At 39.2% G+C, this 23,086-nt stretch overlaps 2 protein-coding genes across 30 annotated transcripts in view; one reads left to right on the forward strand and one right to left on the reverse strand.

Moving 5' to 3' along the window:
- The first annotated feature begins 336 nt into the window (after positions 1–336).
- On the forward strand, positions 337–5,370 carry LOC143216412 (E3 ubiquitin-protein ligase RNF181-like). Its single transcript, XM_076439430.1, has 2 exons — positions 337–847; positions 935–5,370. Exons 1-2 carry the CDS (start codon positions 542–544, stop codon positions 1,067–1,069), a joined length of 441 nt encoding a protein of 146 aa, XP_076295545.1. The 5' UTR covers positions 337–541; the 3' UTR covers positions 1,070–5,370.
- A 7,464-nt stretch (positions 5,371–12,834) lies between these two features.
- The window catches only part of Bru3 (CUGBP Elav-like family member bruno 3), an 887,603-nt gene continuing 877,351 nt past the window's right edge, over positions 12,835–23,086 (reverse strand). For all 29 annotated transcript variants that reach the window (XM_076439398.1, XM_076439414.1, XM_076439397.1 and 26 more), the window contains one exon: positions 12,835–22,332. The gene's annotated coding sequence lies outside the window, so the exon portion shown is untranslated. The remainder of the gene's footprint in view (positions 22,333–23,086) is intronic.

Below are 23,086 nucleotides of genomic sequence, written 5' to 3' on the forward strand. Positions count from 1 at the left end.
GTCTCATATAAAATTTGAAATACATAGGATTTGTTATGTCGATAAGTTAGAAAATGACACTAAAATGATAAGAAATATTTGTCGAGTCGGTAAAAGTCCCTTCGGAAAAAAAACATGTTTTTAATTTTTAATACAAAATAAAACTATGTGCAAAATTTTAGCTCAATCCGATTTGACCGATATTCGCAAATTTATTCGAAACCTTGAAATATCCATTGGGTATACCTATAATTGATAATGTAGTATGTTTTTATACCTGTGTCAACGAAGTTCATAAAAGTTCCGGGACGAATTATTGGCATCGTTTTGTTATATAGTATAGACATCTAGTATAGTATTATTCCAAGTTTGACGAACAGCTGCTTTGAGTTTCCCATATCAAACATTAACTACAGTGACAGACGTGCAGTGAAAATTGGGGTGTACGAATTCAATGTCTTTGCATTCATCTTGTAGTATACGGTTAAAATTAAAAGTGCAAGTAGTGGTGAATACTGTATTGAAGAGTGCGTAAAGTTTCTTAAAATTTCTCCACCGAAAAATGTCCGACTACTTTGATGAAATGGGTTGGACACCGTTAGAAGACGGCGAGACACCGAATCATTTAATACACATGGCAAGACTTTTGCGAGATTTTGGTATGTGGGATTTATTGGGCCAAACAACAAGGCTACCACCGCCTGCATCGAAATCTGCGATTGAAAACTTGGAGGAGATCAAGATTAGTTCATCCGAATCAAAGCAATGCCCTGTATGCTTAAAAGAGTTCGAAAATGGAATATCTGCCAAGCGTATGCCTTGTAAACATATTTTTCATAAGGAGTGTATAATTCCATGGTTAGAAAAGGTATCAATTTTTCCTAGTCATCGTTACCGATTTTGTAAACAAATTATACAGTTTAGTCGATAAAGAAGATATCTCACTTACTTTCAGACAAATTCGTGTCCGCTTTGCCGACACCAATTACCTACAGACGATGAAGACTACGAAATGTACAGAAAAGAAAAACAGCGCGAAGTAGCAAGGGAAAAGGATTTAGAAACTTTACATAATTCGATGTTCATGTAGAGAAATGCACATTTGTACATAAAAGGAGAGTGTTTTATATTTCTTTATATAGGTTTTAAACTCTATCATACTATGAATATTATAAAATCTAAACGTGTTGATTAAAACGAAATGAAATTCCCTACTACCTTTTCAAATATTTATAAATCTGTACACGAGACAACCTATATGAATTTTACACTTCTAGACCACTTTATTTTGGACGTTGTTTGTTTCGCGCTGAATTAATGATTTTTAATTCGTTGTACGGGTCATTTGTCGTAGATAAATGTTCTCAAACGTGCTCAATTGAAACTAATTGAAAATAACTTGTTATATCATGCCATGTAGTTGTTATGATATTACTAGTTTTAATATTTGTATTATAATACAATGAAATACCAGGAAAATTACATAAGTAACTAATAAATCGATAGCTCTGTGGTGAATAATTTAAAATATCAGTTTATGTTTAGTTGTAACAACTAAGGAGCTAACTTACGCCATAAATAAATGAAATGGAATACCCTGTAATGTACAGACACATTAATCATGTTTTTAATGTATCGCTATATATGTATTTAATGTACAATAATTTTTGTTCGGTGACTTCAATTAATCTTTCCATGAGAATAACTAGTTTTACAGTAACAGTGTTTCCATTTTTCAATTATTCGACTAATAAAATTCAAATATATTTATAAGCAAATTAATATATCTAAGTATTTTCTTATTTATGTATATGTAATTTATAAATATATACTTCTGTTAATAATGGGTTACGTTATATATTTACCTCGTACTCAAATAATTGAGTGTTATCCCTCTCAAATACCATTATAATGTAGCTTATCGATGTTAAAGTAACAATCAATTTATAATTAATGCTTTAACTCCGCATAATTCAACATTTATTAATAAAAGGTACCAACAATCCTCTAGCACGCACCTGGAGTAAAATAGAAATTGATTTCCAGTTCTGATTTGAATAGCTTGAAAATAATATAAGAATATTTTAAAATTTTTCTAATGTGTTTTTACCGTTTTGTGTTTCTTCTATTCATTTTGTGCCATAGGTGTATACAATTCGCAGTCTAGTAATAAAATAATTTAGCGGACATCCAATGGTTTTGTAGCTGTATTTTTGATAATTATAGTAGCATGACGTTACCGTTAGAATTCCAATACTTCGTGGATCAGGACTAAGGCAAAAGAAGAAGACTGTTATTTATTAATAGGAAATAATGTTTATTATACAGTGTACATATTTATTAACTTCATTTATTTTATTTCTGTTATAAATTTTATATTAATAATATTATTATGCTTTGCCGAGCGACGAATGCCTTGATCAGTGTGCGCTTAATCTATAACAATCTCCGTAAAAAGTATAGAAACTTCTGCTTTTTATTTTGTTTGTTTGTTTGTTTTCCTTTCATTCTCACCCGTCCCATCCTTTTTCCGTTGATCATTTATCAATCCCCCCTTTCCCCTACATTGATCACCATGAATTATACCACCAAAGAGTATCGCCAAAATATGTTGCGCTGAAAACGGCATAATCGTTCGGCATATACAAATAATAGTACTGTCGAAGTTAAAGTAATTGGCGGTTTATTCATCTTCTTTGTTTGTTAATTTTTTGCCGGTGACGCCATTTCGTTCGAAATGGCGCGCCGCCGCCCTCGCGCCATTTTGGTCGCGATATTCTCGAACTTTTTTTTCTCGAAATACTTCACCCTAGGATTAGTATTTGTTATGAATTATTTTTATAATATGCGTAATAATATAAATAATGTCGTTAATATACCTATCATGATTACCGTTCTTTTTTTCTTTAATGATAAACTATCTGAATGGTACATTTCCTCTGCTAATGGCCATGACTGTTATAGCTAATTATATGTATAGTCTGTATGCGAGCTCCAAATGGGATAAGGTACGTCGTACAGAGAACTTTTCGGCTCGGCGTATTTCTTTTTGTTAACATAATTCGAACAAAAAGAGAAACAAACCAAGAAATAGAGAACTATTCGTCGAATACGGGAACACGTCTGTGGCGTGAAAATACGAACGTCGAGGAACCCTCTTTCGTCTACCGATTCATGAAACTTTTATATCGCAATTTCCATTTTTATATTTCCTTTTACACCTGGTCATGTTTCGTGTCGACTAAATCAAATCTTCTCGAAGGGGAAATCTTTATTAATATTTCCAATCCGATGTGAAATACATGGACACACTCCCGAAGGAACGAATGTAACTGTGGAAAGTGTTGTACGCATTAACAATTCATAAACAGAAGGGACTTTTGTCAGCGAGACGCAAAACTATTCTTCACGATCCTTGACGAAATGTAGGTTCCCTCGAAGTACGCTAAAAAATTCTTTCTCGCTCTCTTTCTCTCTCCCTTTCGCTCACACTCTCTCATTCGAACTATTTTAGTTCTTTTATCGAACGATTCTCTCTCTCTTTCTTTCCTCTTGCTTCTCACACACGTCACCGTGTTCTAATCTTGATATATAAATGTACGACGTTAGTTCATGTCAACCAGACTTTGTGTCAGTGTGTGTGTAATTTTATTATTTTTTTTTCTCGCTTGCTTGAATGTATGTTATCTAGCTTTCTAACATAAGTGTTAAATATAATTACTTTTATTTTTATGTAATGTATTAGTTCTTTTGGTATAATAATAATAATCATCATCCCATAATAATCATAATCGATAACCATAATAATAGTAATAATAATAATATTAACCACCGTCGTGACCATAATCGCGATGATGTCGTTAATTCGTCATATTGATATACATTACATATTTATATTACACGTTCCTTATGAAAATAATAATCCAAACTGGCATATTTTCCGTTCGTGCTGTTCGCCCCAAAAATTTTCCCCGAAAATTTGCGTCGCTCAAACCTCTAAAAGGATCGATCTCCCTTCTCTCCCTTTTCCTCGCTCCTTCATTCTCTCGCCCTCTTTTCTTTCATTTCGTTTACTTTTCTTTTCTCTTTTCCATTTTTTTTTTTCGTTCATAGACTTCTATAACATAACAATTCTATCGCTAGTAGAAACGACTGAATCCCTCGCAACCTGGAACGAATTTTTTTCGAGACGGCACGCGTCAACGATCAACCTAATCGCATCGCGATTCGATATACTTAACTTTATTTCACGGCGACCTCGCGATTCGCCGTGAAACTCTATCAACATTCGTAACACCGCGATCATCACCGTTCTTCACGTTCGTTTTTTTTATTTTCTTTTAATTTAATTAGCTGCTCACCGTGGCTACGGAGACAACGTTTCCCCTAAACCGTTCGACGTCCAACGTCCAACGTTAAGGGCAACCGATTCGAATTCGATTTGACATTCTTCGAATTTTTTCGCAAACACACAATTATCATGCCTTGATGCACGCGCTCGGAAATTGTCTAATCGTCGAGAAATAATAATAATTTCGACGGTGTTGTAGTGTTACTTTTTTTCTTTCGTCCCCGAAGCCTCAGTAGTCGCATCAACCCTCTCGTTCGATTCCTCACCCTCCTAAATACATATACATTATCGAAATATTTTCTATAACCGCGTATGCCTCCGTAAAATTTATCGCGTTGATATGCTAAAACTCTCCCCCATCACTTATCGTACTATCGTTATAAATTACATCTTATCTACGCTGCCTTTGTTTTTTCTTCAGTCCCCACCGTTTCTCTTTTGGCCTCGTTTCTTCTCACGGCTATCCTTTCTTTCGCTTCAAGTCCTCTCTCGTTTCGCATGTTAATTCGCCTATTCGTTTTCGCACGTCACCACAAAGAGACATCTCGTGGACTTGCTTCGAGTCTCTCTCTCGATAGAATAATCTTTTCCAATAAGCATAATTAGTAGTGTCGTCGATAGCGACAATACGGTGATAATAATAATAATAATAATAATAATAGTAATAATAATAATAATAACCGTACTAGTGATAATCAATGGTCAATAATAATAATATTAATAATAGCTTTTACGACGCGACCAACTCATCAAGGTAACTTTACATTACATCGTTCGCAAGGATTAATACTGTCGTACTTACAATAAGTAACTCGCGTAACGCCCTGGTCAATGATTCCAATCGTTTTACAATATTTGGAACATCAACCGGTTCAACTATCGATCGCATAATTCGCTCTGCTCTTCAAATTCTCGTCTAAACTTTTACCGACGTTCTACAATAGAACCCCATCTAATTTCATCATTTCTCTCCGAAACCGTAAAAGCACATCCCGGTGTGACCAAAATCATGAACGAAGATTGTATCAGCATCACGATCATTTCAATTATAACTAATTATATCTTTCTCGCGTGTTTGTCAATGGAGCATCGTAACCAGAATCCCGTGTCGGTTTCTAAACGCGTTGTTCTTTTACTCTGGACGAGAGAAACAATAGAATTTATATGTACACATCGAGCCGCAAGAAGTCTCGCAAAAGAAACGAAAGCGATACGTTCGTGAAGCTGCAAAGTGGTCGACGAAATTGATTTCGGATACGTCCAGACATGTCCACGCGAGAAAAGAAGCCGCGGTGTCGAGGGCGAGATTCGTCGTCAAGGGGAAAAAGGGAGAGGGCGCGCTATTTTGTTCTTCTCTTTTTTTCTCTCTCTCTCTCTCTCTTCAAGAACGTCCCACACACGTTGCAACGAACGTTTTTTTTTTCTTATTATTTTCATGCACTATATAGTTTAGTACTTCGCTATGTAGGACATTACCGGTGTGCACGTGGCGTGTATGCACACTTCTGTGTCTCGTGTTTTGCAATTTTATTTACAGATCCTTTCGGGCCCGTTGTCGCGGCGGACATCGACAAGTCCTCGGAGTCGCAAAGCATCAATCATTCTGGACCATAAAATTCGCCACGCGTAACCCCGTGGGAAGAAAATGTATACTCTACTTCCGGCGATCCCGAGGACCCCGAGGTCCGGTGATCACGGCCCAGGAGAAACTTGCATTGTATATCGGTGTTTGATTATACTACGCAACGTTTTTTCGGGCCCCGAGCCGCGAAAGTACGTCCGGGGCCGGCGATTACAAAATTTTATTGTATACCACTCCGAAATCAACAATAAAACTGATTTCAATTTTTTTTCTCTCTCTCTCTCTCTCACGATTCTGTATAATATTTATCCCTTCTCTGAAGGCAGGAGGATATTTTTCAATTTGCGTGCGTGCGCGTTTCGTGGGATGTATGTGTCTATGTGTGTGTGTGTATGTATCTTCTGTGTATAAATGTTTATGCATATGCGCGTGTGTTCTCAATTTGTTTATGTTTTCTTTGTTTATCTTTTTAATATCGAGGTATACGCGTGTGTACGTGTGTCACGTGTACGTACTTCCCAGTTTCATATTCTCTTGTTTTCTCGCGTGTGCTTCGCTTCGTGTCTTTTCGTTTTTCTTTTTTTTTTTTTAATCATTTCTTCAGCCATTGTATTGAATATTCCGAATATTTCGGTTCGCGTTCGCGCGCCTGTTGCGTCAAATCTTAATTCGTTCCCTATGTTTAATATGTAAAAATATACAGGCTAGGTTATAGTCGTAAGTACAGTTAAAAAATTCTACATTCTTTAGCCTCGAGCACGGGATGCAGTCAAGTCGTCCTCGGAGTAGTAATCCACCGATCGAAAAACGAGTCTTAACCTGAGAACGCGAGTGAAACGTCATGCTCGACATCGTCGATCGAGTATTTGCTCGACGAGATGAAGATTTCTGTCGGATTCCAACAATGTAGACCTGGGAAGCTTAAAACGCGCTAAATCGTCGTTTCTTGTTTCTCCTGTCTCCCCCCCCCCCCGCCTCCCCCGGAAGAAGAAACACAAATAACGTATGCGTGTTCCGCTCGTTCTTTAACTCTCTTCTCGAATTCACGAAGCAAAAGCCGATCGAATTAGCACGTTTCAACGTCGACGAACGTACAACCCCCTCGAACGCGTTTGACGACCCCTACCCCGTCGTACCTGTTATTTTCGATTGAAAAGAAGAGACGTTATTCTCGCGTGTCACCTTTGGTACATTTGCAACATCGATCCTAATCGAAAAAACCGATTTCTGACTAGAAACTACTACAGATTCTCCTCCTCTTACGCTTTTCATGATCTCCGACTAGATTCGCAGACCACGCAAGATTTAATTGCACTGTTTCATCGAGATCTCAAAGAGTGAGTTTGTGTATAAATCAGTCTCAAAATAAGTTGCACGCTTTTGTGATATAGAAAACTTCTTTATTATTTTCTTCTCTCTCAATCTCTCTCTCTCTCTCTCTCTCTCTTGCTCTCTTTTTATCTTCCTTTATTCAACGGACGACAGCTGCTCGATACACGCAAAATCACAAACACGTTCGTTTGAAAGCCTGCCACACGATTCTCTGAGAATGAAGCTAGTGGAAATCGATCTATACGCACAATTAATTATTTCACGAATATTGTTCGCGCGCGCGCTCACTAAGCACATTAAAACTTTGCAAGCGTTAGAAAACTATTGGGAAAACGTGCAACGAAATTCCGCATCTTTTTTTTCTTTCTTCTGGACGGTATGACCTGGGCGTGACTATCCTCCTCCATCTTTAGGCGATCCGCTAACTCTTATCTATGTCGTACTACGTATCTCTCACAACTGTCGTCAGCTCAGAACAAACACCAAAGCAATTTGTTGCAACGGCACTTCGAAATATCTGAACCCGTTGTTTAGTGTCTTCGTCGTCGAAGCTCAATCGAGCTCTTCGGTCGCACTGATATTCCTCTCGCGAATCAGAACTCTAGGAATCTCTCACACAGTATCATTACTCAACAACTTTCTAGAACGCGTTTTCGGCTAATCACTTTTTTCCTTTCGGTCATAATAAAATAATAAATGAATAAAATATTCAACAATTAAAAGTCATATGAGCCGTTCAGCGCGAAAGTGGTGCAAGTCAATATTTGTCTGTTTGGTTCAATACCGCAAAAGGGACATTAAATAAAATAGTTGTAAAACAATTTTGATGTGGCTCGCGTCAGACTTCTCACTTGATTCCTGATCAGCGTATTCATCAATGGCTACCGTCTCGGCTGAATCCAGCGAAAATTGTTGAAGTAATTGATGTTTTGTTAGTGTGGTGTGTTCGAAGATCAAGTTCATTAAGATAGGATCACAGTGTTGTAGTGTTAATCAGAGTATTTCTTCCGCTAACGAATGCACGCACTAAAATCTCTCGTCGTTAAACCAATGACGAATCTTAAACACATCAAGCTTTCTAATTTCTTCGTTCTTCGAATAATTTCACGCGCGATTTCTCTCGAGGAAATTCTCCGGAACAAGAAAATCAAAGTATCGTCTCGGGAACGTGAACGTGAGAATCATTTAATAATAACTTAATCTCGAAAGAAACGTTAACGGAAAATTGTCGTCGAGTCACGATTCGAAAACGTTCAAGTACGACTTGAAAAGGTTTCGGAATCAACCTCGTCCGGTGATTTGAACGAGTTTCGCAACCATTTTGTACGAAGGAGCCACTTGTTAACCAACTGTTGCACTCTGAGCAGGCGCCGAAGGGGCACAGTACAATTTGCAGGAACCGAGCCACTCCCACCGAGTCTTTCTTTTATGCCGCCTCGTTCGAGAGAAACAAATTATCAGGAAAATCAACGTTTTTTTTTGTTTTTCTTCAAATTTCTGGGAAAAGAAATTTTTTCGAATGTACAAGACGAAATGACAGAGCGCGAACAATAAATGCAAGAACTATAGCTGGTCGTTTTCCAAGTCCAGCGGGAAAATTGTTTACGTACGTTTACTGATTAGTAGACAATTACTTCTATATCCTAATATTGTCTTTTGCTACGATAGTCGATTCGTGTTCGAAGTGGAAATGGATTTGGAAGATTCAGTGTTGGCACAATATATATTCTGTATCGTACATGATGCTTCGAAAATACTGGTTCAATTGGTTGAAATGCGATTTCGTGTGTTCCTCCCATCGGGGAAAGGACTGGTTTCGAAATTAGAAATCGATCTCGATTCGTGACAATTATATTATGCCCCCGTGCTTCAGTGGAAATCCGTTTCGTTGAGTCGCCAATCGTTCTACGTTGAATTTCGCTCGAGAATGGTCACCGTTACGTGAGAGGAGTGACGTCGGACGATTCCGAACGATCGTGTAAAAGCAAGAAGCACCGAAACCCGATAGAAAATGCGAGTAGAAAACTGAAAAAGCTGCCCGAAACGAGGACGAGAAAGTGTGTCCGGATCCTCTGTGCACATATTATTCTATACCGATCGAGGCAAATAATCGAGCAGCAAAGTTGCTCGAGGTTTCACTGGCGCCCTAAATTCCTTCTAACTTTTTGAGATCCATCGTATTTCAAATAGTCATGATGTTTACCCGCGCAGCTGGTTTATAAGAAGTATGCTTTCGGTTTACATTTAATTTTAGAGTCGACTTTCAATCATTATGTATATATATGTATGTACTTATATATATTTTTGTATTTATATATAAGTATATATATTTTTTCTATTTCGTATATTATTTCGGTCTTACGTACTAGAAGTTTAAAGTTAAAAACTTATCGTTTGGCGATTAATTATTTAAAATATGTTCTGTTTGTTAATAACTTTTAGTGTTTCTTCGCTCTCTCTCTCTCTCTCTCTCGCTCTCGCTCTCTTTTTCTCCGTTCTTTCTTTCCCTTTCTCTCCCACCCTTTTTCTCAACTTACCACACGCCCATCTCAACTTTTAATTATGCCTAATTCAATCATTATACGCGCACGATATATAATATTTATATTTCTCCGTCACTCCATCTCTTTCTCTCGTTCTCTTTCTCTCAGCGCTGTAGGTGTATTTTTTCCGTGTGCTTCTTCATTCTCTCTCTCTCTCGCTCTCTTTCTCTCTCTCTCTCTCTCTCTCTCTCTCTCTCTTTCACTCTCTCGCGCTTTCTTTCCTGGTATAAGTGATTATACTGCGTAATTTGTTATACTTCTTTTTTTCTGTTTATAACCTTATATGTTAGCGATAACTATAGTAATTGTTTATGCATATCGTTCGCTTATACGCCTAGATGGCACGCTATATAAAACTATGCTATATGCAAATTTTTCTCATCAATCAATATTCTAGTTTAAACGTTTTTTCGCGAGAGTTATGTATATGCACACTCATCCCTGTATATATGTGCTCGTGTATATAGGTATGTTTGTATATATAAATACCTCACAGTATTTTTTCACGTTCTCTCCCTTCTCTCTCGTGTTTTTTTTTTTACTTTTTTTCGCTCGTCTAATTCTTATGTACGTTCCTCGCGCCGATCGATCCTATTCCCACCGCGTTGCGTCGCGTCGTCTTTCTCTCGCTATGCGGCCTAACTACTTTCTAAACGTAAGATTTGTTAGCGACTTTCTAGGGTCGATTCGTGACGTGTGCCGTGCTTATGACGCGAAGGTATTATCGTCCGGACAGTATAGCTACGTTCGACCGATCCAGCAGGTTTCCAGTCTCATCGAATAGGCGTCAACGAAACGAAATTCCCGAGCGTGCGAATTCCCCAAGAATAATCTCCTGGACACCGAGACTCCGTTCGGAAAAGATCGTTCCTGGCCGATTCTACTCCCTCTCGCCTTCCCCACTCTATTTTCCCCGAATTTCCTACGCTTCACTTTCTCCGTTTCTACTTTCCGGCTTTTCGCACGAATGATCGCGAGCATTAGATGCTTCTCCGCAAAAATCGCCATGGTTCTCGCTAATCGTTCCGCGGGGTCCGCGCGAGGAACGGAAAGAAAAGACCAGATCGTCGTCTGATATCCGAAATAAAACGCGATCGCTGACTTTAGCCAACGCCACGAATCGACGATTCGTAACGTGCCAATTTCCCCATCAACAATTCCTGCATACTCGTTCACGGTGTCGCTTACAGTGCTCGCTATAATCTCTCGTCGTTTGTTTCTCTCTCTCCTTCCCACTGTTTCCATTCCTGTTTGTTCGTTTGCATTTAAATCGTCGCACGTTTACGCGCCCGTAGGGTATCGACACGACGTTCTAATCGCGGTCGGTCTTAAAGGAATACCGGTACATCGAGTCTCGACTAAATTCGAAATGAAACGAACGCTTCGAAGAAACGGGTGTCGTCATGCTAAACCGTTAACTAGACACGTGGATTTGTACAATCAATGCGCGAAGGACAAGCCGTTCACACTTTCAACCCTCGTGCATCGGTCCGAGCGATTGTTGCGTCGATGATTCCGTTCTAGCGATGTCCGATCGAAGGAAGAAACTTGTACTGTTCGTCCATCGGGAGATGCCAGCGACAGTGTCGCCAGAATCGACCAAAAACGGCCGATTTTCCTACTCCGCCTTCTCCCCTTCCACTATCCCACGCGACTGATGTCGTGTCATTCGCCCCACTCAATTCGTGTTGCGTCCTCGCCGCGCACGCGTAACATGTCACGTAATAATCTGGTTATCGGAGAGGGGGTAAACTGTATTCCCCTCGATTTCCCCGATCTGGCGACACTGGGCAGCGAGAAACTTGTAGGTACCGCGTAACATTCCTACTCCGCGCTACACGTCTTCCGCAATTGACCGAATCGTGGTGACCCTGAGCTCTTATGTCGATCGTTCCCGCCAGAACACCTAAGCGTGAAAGTGGGGTCTCTTATATCGAAATCTCTACCATCTCCTGATGAACGATCAGTCATTTGATTGTAACGTGCGCGTATAAACTGCTGATAGTAAGTTCGTTTTGTATAGAGTTCGTGTACAACGAAAAGGATGATTGAGGACGAAGCTCTTATCCGAACGATGCACGAGGCTCAATCAGATTTAGATGCCCAGCTTTCCTTGGTTAGGTCGCGTAAAAAATGGGAACTAGTTCACTGCGGTTCGTAGAAGAAAGAGGTCCAATGAACGTTCTGCGAATACTGAAAAAAAATTCGTATTATCCGTATCGTTCCCTGTCTTTTCTCAAAGACGACGAATTTACGGTACGGTAGAACCTCGTTCGTTGCACGGAACGGGATCAGAAATGCAAAAATCGGGGTTGTGCAACGAAAGATGTAACCCAGAGCCGGACAACTTCTCAGTGCCTACCAGCGTCTCCCACCACTCGACTGGTATCTACGCGCAAAGCCTATGCCGAGTGGTGCTGAAGAGTGGGAGAATCGCTAAACTAATTGTGGGGGCTATGCAGCAACGGTGGGGAAGGGGTTGCCCGGCTCTGATGTAAACCATCGCCCGATCTCTTCTCCCACTTTACCACTTTGTATTTCCACCACTGCCATATTGTAGACTCTCGCCACAACTCGTGGTGGGAGTCGCTGGTATGCAAGGAACAAGGGTTGCATGCAATAAACGAGGTGCAACAAGCGAGGTTATACCGTGCTCTTTCATTTCGCATTAAGGAAACAACTTTTCGCCACCCTTTTACGAAGAGAGGAAGCTCGGCCGGTGATGCCCTTCCTCTCTCTCTCTTATGATATAATCTTTGGCTGTGCGTGTGTCCGCATGTACTGCAAAAAATCTTCCTCCTTCGTAAAGGACGAGTCGTTGATTCAAGCCAGGAAACGTGAAATTGAACCGAGCAAACAGGAGAATGCAGACCGTGTCTTTCTACAATGTAATCAATAAAATTTGCTAAACGAGGTGATCGTTCGATAAATGTCTGGCATACTGAACGGTAGCATTGGGGGGGGGGGCGCGTTGTTTCGAAGTCAGAAAGTATGATTGGTCCCGGATAGTCGATCGAAATGTGGCCGGGTAAATATACATGATACCATAATATTTGTCTCCTTTCCCGTTTTTTCTTTTTTTCTTTTTCTCGTTTTATTATTTGTTTCGTTCTTCTGTGTTTCTTCTTTCTTTCTTTTCCTTTTTTTTTTGATTTTCGTATCTACGACTCGAATGAACGTACTCGCGTAATGTTTTAGATGACCAACGACTACCAACAATCGTGCACCGATTCTATGTTTATTTAGTACAATCGTAAGGAAAAAGACATCGATTTGGTACGTTAGAAAAAACCGAATTTCTCGCATTGTTCTTGCGATAACGCATAAGCGTACCTGAAGGAATTGACATCGGTCGGCTTGAACTTCGTCTAAAGTAACGCCGATTCTTATCTCATTTTTTTTTGTTTTGTTTATTTTATTTATTTATATACTTTTCTTTCTCTTCGTTAAATCGTTGAATAGTTGCGAATCTATCGTTTTTTTTTTTGTTAGATTACGATACCTCAACTAATTTCTCTAGGTTTTTGCTCCGCCTCTTATCTGGCGTTACACGCGCGCGCATAAGAGTGTCGGGAGGGGGAAAAAAGCGATTGTGGCTTGTTCAACCGGGTGTGAAAAATGTACAAAGAAGCCGAAGGAACGCAGAAAAGGGAAGGAAGAACGAGGATGTTGACTCGCCTGACGCTTCGATGATTAACGTGACGTACGTGTACAGTTTTTTTCCTCTCTCACCTCTCGCGATCGATACGAAATAAACTCGAATGATTAGAGCTCGTTTGGACAACGACGTGGCAACGTTCAAACGATAACATTTGTTCGCTACAATCGAGTCAGAGTGAAATGTATAAAACACAAGCATCTTTCGCGAATTATCGTTAATGTTCGCATGGATAAAACGTGACTCAAGAGCACTGATAGATAGGTCCTTCTCAAAACCCTAACGACGATGATGCTGACTATGATGATGATGTTCATGACGGTTTTCATAATCGTATCCGGAATCTGCAAGTTGGTGTGGGATCGCGCTTACAGCCTATGATGAGACGTACTTAGTTCAACCGCAGACTTAGGCTACAGTAGAGACCACTCGCCTAATGATGCCTCCGATCCAATCGATTCTCACAGTTTTCGATACTTCGTATAAAATCATCGATAGTAGTCTACAACTTCATTGTAGTGTATTCTTCTAATCTTTCCGAATCAATTTTAATGAATTAGGAACATTATTAATTTTTGTTCAAGTTGAATATGTTTATCATGGTTAACAATGAAATAGTAGCTCTGATGAGCAGAGTTCGAAAGGAAATCGCAAGGCAAAAGTTTCATTGATGTAGCGAGAATTTAACAGAGCATGTACTGAGGAAGAATACTTGCAGCTAACATTTTCTGAAAGATTTTATCGATTTTCACTCACCAATAAATTTGTATTGACTGACACAGTGTTTAACGAAGTTTAAAGAGCATGTCGTGTGTTTTTGCGTGTGTAGTCGAAGACTAAATTTATAAAATCAGAAATTGATGTTCATTATCTACGAATAATTAAAGAATATTCGTAGAACTTCTCAGTCGGAACTTTGAGTATCTCATTATTTAAATTAGACGATCATGCGAGCACGCCATAAGGGGAAACCCCATTAGGTGAACGGGTCCGTACTCCACCCTAAGTCTGCGGTCCAATATTCATATAGTTAGAGATAGTTCAATTAGTTAAATGTTTAGCTCCGCTTGCCCCTCCTGTCGGAATGCGTGTACCATAGTTTCATGTATAATATTCGTGTACACCGAGTGTCTGAAAAGAAGCGCGCGAGATCCGCATCGCTCGTAGTGTATGTAATGGGTGCGTACTTCGTGCAATCGTATGTATAATTAATGTCTGTAATGGGTAGAAGAGATGTGCACGTATGTTTAGTATTTTTTTTCTTTATCGTGAACGCGAGTGTACAATGTAGTTATTATTTTTTCTTTTCATTAAATCTTGTTGCTAGTTCTTTACAAGTTACGCAAATAATTGCAAAAACATACCCTGTTTCCTAGTATCACCGACACCACGGCTACCGGATATCAGGTCGCGGCGCGCGTGACTTGAATCCAATGTAATTCCACAAAAATGGATCGATGACACGTTAATAGCTGTGTCGAGAGGGTTGATAAAATTTCTTCTGCCTTTCTGTGCAAGTGCGTTGGTAAAGTGCTAGTATGTCTAGATGAGATGTTTGATCGTTATTATTGTTATCATTAATATTACTTTTATTATTACTATTTAATCTTCTTTTTTTTCTTTATGTCGTTAATTATTATTTCAGATTACTGTATAATCGAGAGCGGAGGATAATCTAATTTCCCGTTTCTCATCGAATCTTCGTGCGCGTCCTTGCGGCCCGCCATAAAGCTGCCGGAAAATTGCTATTCTCTGTCCCGTGGAAATCGCGAACGAAGGGAACCGGAGTTTTCCAGGTAACTTTGATGGCCGGCGACAATTGTTGTGCTCCGGGTGTTGTCACATCGGACAGCGACGACCACGAGTACCGATTTCTCGCGTTTCACCGAACTCTAGATCGAAAAACTCCGCGGATTCGCTAAGTGAGTCAAGGAGAGTCCCATAAGTTGAATCGATCCGAAATTAATAGAACGTTCGATACTCGAGTGGCTCATTTCAATTTGCAAGCAGCGAATTCGTCTCGGCAATACATCACGTCATGTAAAAATAAATTCAAAGCTGATCCTCACAGATTACTATGTTTTAATATTATCCTTTCTTTCATATCTCCTTAAAGCTAAGAATACTTATTTTTTTCCCCGCCTCCATTCCCCATTAAGTATCTCCATTCATTTCCCATAGTAAGATGCATACTACTTCGTTCGTAGCAAAAACTTTGTCGGATAAAATAGTTGTATTTTTTTTTGTTTTGGTTTGTTTACAATCGTCGTTACCGTCGTATTTATATTTATATATGTATATATTCATATTTATATGAATTTATCGTTATCCGTTAGGTTAATCGTGCTCCATGATATTCGCTATTAGTACTGTTACACATTAAAAAGCTTAGATCATAGTGATATTATCAATTGGTGCTTGCATACAAGCTTCACTAGTATACATGTCTTTTCCTTTCTCGTCGAGTGTGTCTGTTCCGAGCGTATGCGCGTGGATCTAAGTATATGTATGTGTGTGTGTGTGTGTGTGATCGTGTGAAAGTGTTTCTATGTGATCACTTCGCCGCCCTAACGTCCCTTCGCCTAAATTCTTTCGTATAGTTGCATAATAGTTTGATTTCCCGAACGCAATCGGATCGACTGAAATGAATTCCCTGTGTGAAAAATGGCTGACCCGAAACCCATACGACGACGTTCCACGCAAAAGTCCAACGGAACAACGAACGGAGAAGATTTGAACTGTCTTTGTCGAGTTGCAAAAATCGCAAGTAAAATACATGACGCGTGCAAATGGGAGAGACGTTCGCGAGAGCAGTCGCTGTACACATTGTCGACCGGAGACGCCGATCGGCGTCCTTCATTTTCCGACTGTTGTTGACGGGAGACGCCAATTCGCGTTTCGCATGTTAACAGCAAATACCAATCGGTACCTTTCACTTCTGAGAAGACGACTGGCGCCTTCTAAAAATCGGTAAGCGCGATCCACCTCATTGCATCCGCTCGACAATGTGCCAAGAATGTGTTTCGCTTTTCGGGCGTCGCTCGGGCGATGAAACCAAAGCGAGCGCGACTAGGATTTCGCGTTGATCATCGCCAAAGATCGATTGCTCGGACGATCGTGTAATCGTATCGTTGGTGGCTAGCGGTTTCGCGGACACACCGACCGATTACGCGAACAGGTGGCGGCACCGGGAAAACGAAACGCGGCGATTCGAATCTAAACGGGCAGATCAAAACGGTTTGTGGAACACGAGACTGGGCAGACGATCGTCTGGCCGAGTCCGATCCGTTGAATCGTCTTTGCCGGACGTGTGTACCATGGATCGATCCCGTACCCTGGAGAATGAAACGCTGATCCGCAGGCAAGCCTGCCTGAAGACCCTTTCGTAGGCTGTGCACGTAGCGCATCAGGCGGGCAAAGATAGACACACGATCGCGATGCACGTGTCTTCTAATTATGTTTGCACTCGTGTCCGCTATGGCTGGGATTCGTGTTTGCTTGTGCTCACGGTTTCAGATCGCGATTGCTCTTATGGTCCGTGATTGCACCCTCGATTCGCAAACACGTGATTACATTAATACCCAAGGTCGTTCCCTATCTGCGATCGCTCGACGGACACGAATTTCATCTTTCTTTTTTGTTCATCCTCCTCAACCAAGCCAATGTTATCCAGCCTACGTTGCCGTTCGTCCAATTTTTCTTTCGTCTCTTCTTTGTCTTTTTCTTTTAGTCATCGAATCGCGATTTTCTTCAATACGTGTGTGTATGCGTGTGTCTGTGACCGATTTCGAGGCGTTCGTTACCGGATATCCGTTCAACGAGATCTTAGACCCGCGCAGGTACAACGTGGCAAAGAGATTGATCCTTCTCGTTCTTCTCGCATTCAACAAGGTCGTCAGAGTTGAATTCTAGCTGTTCGAACTGTACGTCGCGAACTTGTGCTCGCGTTCTCGATACATCGGTCTACGCGTCTCATCGTGTACACGCGTGCATACACACGCGCATGTGTAAAGTCAAATTGTACGCGCGTGTATGCATACGTTGAAACAAGTTTAGCGTTTTAAAATAACAATATATATATATATACATAATATATATATATATTATATATATATATATATATATATATATATGTTTACCGTGTAGTATAAATTATGTGTACGTATCATGATGTATCGTTATCAATATTATTATTATTATTATTATTATTCATATTATTGTTATTAATATTATTATTATTAGTGTTGTCGTTTATCATTATAAATTAGTTATTAGTATTAATTGATTTTTCATATAATATAATAGTGTTTTATATCATCAATAATTAGCAAGCCATACGAGCTTGTTAAAGGAGAGGAATTTATAGCACACCCCATCTTCAACTTATGTCAATTAACGATGTATTAGTTTCTTGAATGTGTGTGGCTGTGTGTGTGTATGTATAAGTTAGATTACAATAGTGCTGGCGTGATTCGTGTAGCACGAGTGTATGTATGCGTGCATGTGTGTATGTTTGTTAATTGTGTGCGAGCAGACAACGAATTCATGAACGAATAAAATAACGATCATCTGTTCGTTTTGCCACGGGCATGTTAACTCTTTAATGCTTTATCGTCTGAAACTTGCGATGAAACTCTCTGTTTTCGAGCCATCAAAGTTCTTTCGTAATAATCTCCCCGGAAACAAAGCTAATGGTGTTTTAATTTCACTTCGCCATTTGCGAAGTTTCCAAACGGTTCGATTATGAAATTGAGAAAATGAAGGGTACATTAATAGACGGTGTTCTTTGAGGGAAACTCTCGTGAATTTCAGCGAGTTCTCTGGTAACTTCTCCAAGTTCTTATTCGAGGAATTAGTTAGATATTCAGCTAATTTGGCGATGTTATTGTGTAATGATTTTATAAAAATTTAAAAGGTGTTACATTGTTTTAGAATTAACTCTTGTGAATTCATTCGATCAAAATTGAATTACAATGGATCTTCTAAAAGAATTAAAAAGAACAGAATACTGGAAATACGATTTGTAAAGAAATTCAAGTTTCGCATATATAGCATTAGGTCAATCACCTCGCAGCAATCGAACAGCCTCTACGCAAGGAAAAGGGTTGCCTGGCCCTGATATATGAGTACATTGTATATACGCGTATATGTGTATATACAAATATATAGATAAATATATGAATATACATACATATACACGCATACACGTGTGTACGAATATATTTGTGTGCTTATGTATATATTTTCGTGTGTAGCAATTATTATATTCATTTAAATAGCGTACAAAGCGTATAGTCGAATAAGAGAGGATCGAAACTGTCCTTTTAACAAATTTATCGACCAGTGAGCCATTCGATAGGGTATCATCAAGAAACATATTGTGCCAAATTTCGTCTCTATATCTTCTTTCGTTCCTATGTGAAAATGCTGAAAAAATCAAGAATATGCCACACATACAGATACATACTCTCAATTCGCCTCGGATTTTTAAGTTAAAAATTCTGGTTATAGAAGAACTGAAACCTCAGAAAAATTGGAAAAATGCAAATTTCGCGTTGAAATTGAAGAGTGTTATCATTTATATTTTTACAGTACATGAATTTTTCCAGATTTAGAAAAAGAAAAATAAAAACTGTTCGCTGCTTAATGTTCGATGCGAAATCTGTATTTCTTCGAAGCTGTTTAATTTTATACAACCATGATTTTCAACTTACAAATTTCAAACAAATGTCCGACTTATTCAGAATTTTCGTATATGATTAAGGTTAGGTAAAATAGGTCACAAACTGATTTTTTAATTTTACTCCATAAAACTACCCTCGTCGAGATATAGGATTAATATTTCATGCAACATGTTTTTTCTCGATGCCCTGCGGAATGGCTGACGATTTGATCTGGTTCGAAGACACTTTCAATTCCCTCAAAAAGTGCTATACTCTTCATGATAATTTTTAGTCGCGTCATTATCTGCGTCAGACTAGAGGCGGTCCTTCCCATTCCCCGTCCCTCGAAGTAGTAATTCATTTTTCCGTTTCTGTTTAATTCACCTAAATCATAATAATTTACTAAGTGTCTAGTTCCTTTTAATCAATACATGTATATATTGATAATGTATGCATACATACATATATACATATATTCATTTCTGTGAATATTCATTTATATTATATTTCAATATTTATAGTATTTATATTTATATATTTATATATTTATATACTTCTTCTTCAATAATTCATATTTAAATATTTATATAGAATAGTTGTTGGTACTTTGGTTGATTATTTCTGCTAGATCAGAGTTTTTCCTCTCCGTTCCATCGCTCGCCTACGCTAGTTTTCTACCGTACGCAATGTAGTTGGTTTCGTTTATTTTTTTTTTGTTCATTTAATAACCCCCATTTATCCCCCTACAGCTCTCTTTCTCTCTCTCTCCATCGCTGTCCCATTATTTATCTGGCTTCTGTCCGCGATCGTCACTCGCATCGAAACTACGTGATTCGACCGGGCACCGCTCGTTAAATGTCTGAATGTTTTATTTATCATGCTAAGAAAATGTACTCGATTACCGGGGCGAGCACTATCCGCCGCTGCTCGGTCACTATCATCGGTGACAGCGGTAGGCAAAAGTTCTGTGATCTCGTACCAGTACAAGTGCGACATGCATTATTTGCTCGGTTTGCATCTGTTTGCTCTAGATATGGGATCTCGCGGTTCTTCGAGATCTGTATTGCACGAGTAAGCAATGTCAACAAAAAAGAGAAACAAACAAGGAACAATATACTCTTAAAAATATCAGCTACTCAATGGCAGAGGACTAGATTACAACGCTTACAGCTGTAAGTACAAGAATACCGAACTTGTTAGTACAAGTTGATGGTAATTTTGAGAAACAGACGTTCAAATCAAGTGAAACCGATTATTATAATTCGACTAGAACTCAAATGATTTCTGTAAATGTTTAAGTACTTTGTTCGATCTCGCTACTTCGAGAATCTAAACGTTAAATCGTTATCGCCGCGTCTGGTTAATAGAAGCAGCGATAAGAAATAAATAAATATATTTAAAAAAAAAATGACTAGACGTAGACTAGCTAAGTAGAATTACAGGAAAGCACATGTGTGCATTGAACCGGTCCCAGATGATCATCTTCTTCCGCGCGAAGAAGGATCTTACCAATGTCGCCGCCATTTTCGCCTCCTTCCTACTCCCGTGTTCATTTGTTTGGATAATCACAGCCTAATTGACATTTCTCGGGCGATGCGTGTCTGATCAATTAAAACGTGAACGATTGGATTATGGGTTCATCGAGCCGCGCAGGGATCGAGAAGCGAAACAGGGCCCTCGATCCCTTTCTATCGATCACGAAGCGTTGCGATCTGCTTTGAATGAGAATCCCTCGTTAGAAAAGAAACTACGGCCGGAATATCGCACGCTGCTTGACGCTTGTCATGACTAATGGGAGGTTGATTATCGTGATCGTAATAATATAATCGAGGAGATGGCGATGGCGATGCGGGTAATAATTAATAATACAAGTTCTATACATTGGAAAACGAGCGCTGTGACGTGGACGACCGGACTCTTCAAGATAACTTCGCTTTGACACGGCACTGACGATTCTTTTTAAATGTCGTATATAAAAAAAGAATTATATAAGTAATATATATAAGAATATATATAAGTAAGAAGAACCGCGCGCGCGATAACCCACGAATGTCGGTTCGGCACTGATTCCATGTTGTCACATGTGTACGTATATTTGTGTGAGTGTCAACCGTGCGCGAGCGCGCTCAATTCTGTACGTGTTCCTTTTTGTTTAATGCAGGTAGAACGTGTTCTCCTTGTTCATACGTAGCCTCGGTTATTTTTTTTTTTTTAGAAATTTTTAGACGTTGCGTAAGACGAGCACCCTGTATATGTGATTGACAAGTTAGCGTTAGGAGAGACTGCGAAATACTGCGTCGTCGGATGCGGCCTTGGCCCGAAGACCGTCCGACCTTGGAGACAATCCTAATGACGCCCGTTCTCTATATCGATTATTAACAGCAATCGCGCGTTCCTAGATCCTAAAGCTGCGAGAATTCTACTAGAGTCAACGGTTTACTTCGTGTCCCGAAAAATGAAAGCCAGCGAAGTTCGTCCGCGAACTGAATTCGTTTTCCCGCGGGTCCGAAGAGGTGTATTGTCTCTTCAAGTTCTCCGGACTGAGATACTGTTAATAGTTAACTTTTCAACGATGATCCCGCCGACGATATACCGTCGCCGCACCGTTGTGTCAGGAACTAAGAGTGTTCTTCAGTGATTATTGGAAGGTCACCCGTCTCGAACGTTTACAATTATTAAACTAGGACTTAACGTGTCATCGGAATGATAATCTGAACGAGAGACAACAGGCTCTCGGCTAGGCTTCACGAATGGTTAGACCTCGGTATCGTACTAGGACTAGCTTCTAGAAGATGATGGGGCCATCGTTTGATACTGTTCACATTTGGCAGTATGATTCGAGAATAAAGGATAAGGGCGTAGAAAGGGTTAGTGGGGATGGGGAGATAGGGGACGCGAATAGGACGATGAAGATAGCGAATACCGTTCCTAGTAAACAATCCGATTTCGTCTGAACATTCGAGAGCATGGAAGCGTGCATCGTACTCGTTTTCTGTTATTTCGTACTGAGTTCAGCTCTGGACATCCGATGTTTTAGCATCAGCCTCTTCGTTCTCGCCGTGTGACTGCAGGCGAAGTCGCTTTACTGACTCCTAATTTTTATCCTCTAATTAATTGTCTAACTAGTGTACTAGGTTATTATAGTGGAGAGCGTTGTAACGGTGATTCAAACTCGTCACTTCTGATCGTCGAGCGTTCAATGAGCCCGTGTTCTTGTACGACATCTGCAATCAGAAAAGTTTTATTCGTATTAGTTCATCAGTTCGAAATTATGTGTCTCGGAAATTTGTCAATACGTTTCTGTCAATTTTTATATTATATATCTTGGATTACAGTAAGTCACACATCTGTTCACATACTGCTGAAATTAAAATTTAGTGAAGAATTATTATATGACAACGTATATTTATTTTCCTTTTGTTTCAATATTCTTTTGAGATGCATTTCTATTTCTTCTTTTCTCTTAGAGTATTTCTTATAGTATTTCTAGAATATTTCTAGTGAGAATAGAAATGTTTTATACAGAATTTGGTTAAACAATTATGAACAAATCTATGAGTCACTGTAGGGTTTCATTATGATCGCAAAGGACGTATGACTGAAATATCTCTGGTGAAATATTTTTGATCGTTCATAAAAATGTATAATCATCCGCAATACAGTTAGAGATTTCTGAATCTAGCATAGATTTTTCCAATAAACCGATTAAGATTTCTGTGTATAAGATTATAGCAGATGCAATAATAATTTGTTTGGTTTCCTTAAATCAAACCCGAAAAGAGTATAACGAGTACTTCTCATTGTTTAAAAATGAAGTTTGTGTCTGCGAAATATTTGAGAGGCTATTTGAAGTGAAGTGAACGAAATATATCAGACATATTTTCTGACGAAAAGATTATACAATATTAAAAGATATTAGTGAATAACATAAGTTTCAACATTTTTATAATTGTTATATTATATCAAGCTTTTGATCTA

The sequence above is a fragment of the Lasioglossum baleicum genome, chromosome 15 (genome assembly GCF_051020765.1).
Source record: "Lasioglossum baleicum chromosome 15, iyLasBale1, whole genome shotgun sequence".
In the NCBI taxonomy this organism is placed as follows: domain Eukaryota; kingdom Metazoa; phylum Arthropoda; class Insecta; order Hymenoptera; family Halictidae; genus Lasioglossum; species Lasioglossum baleicum.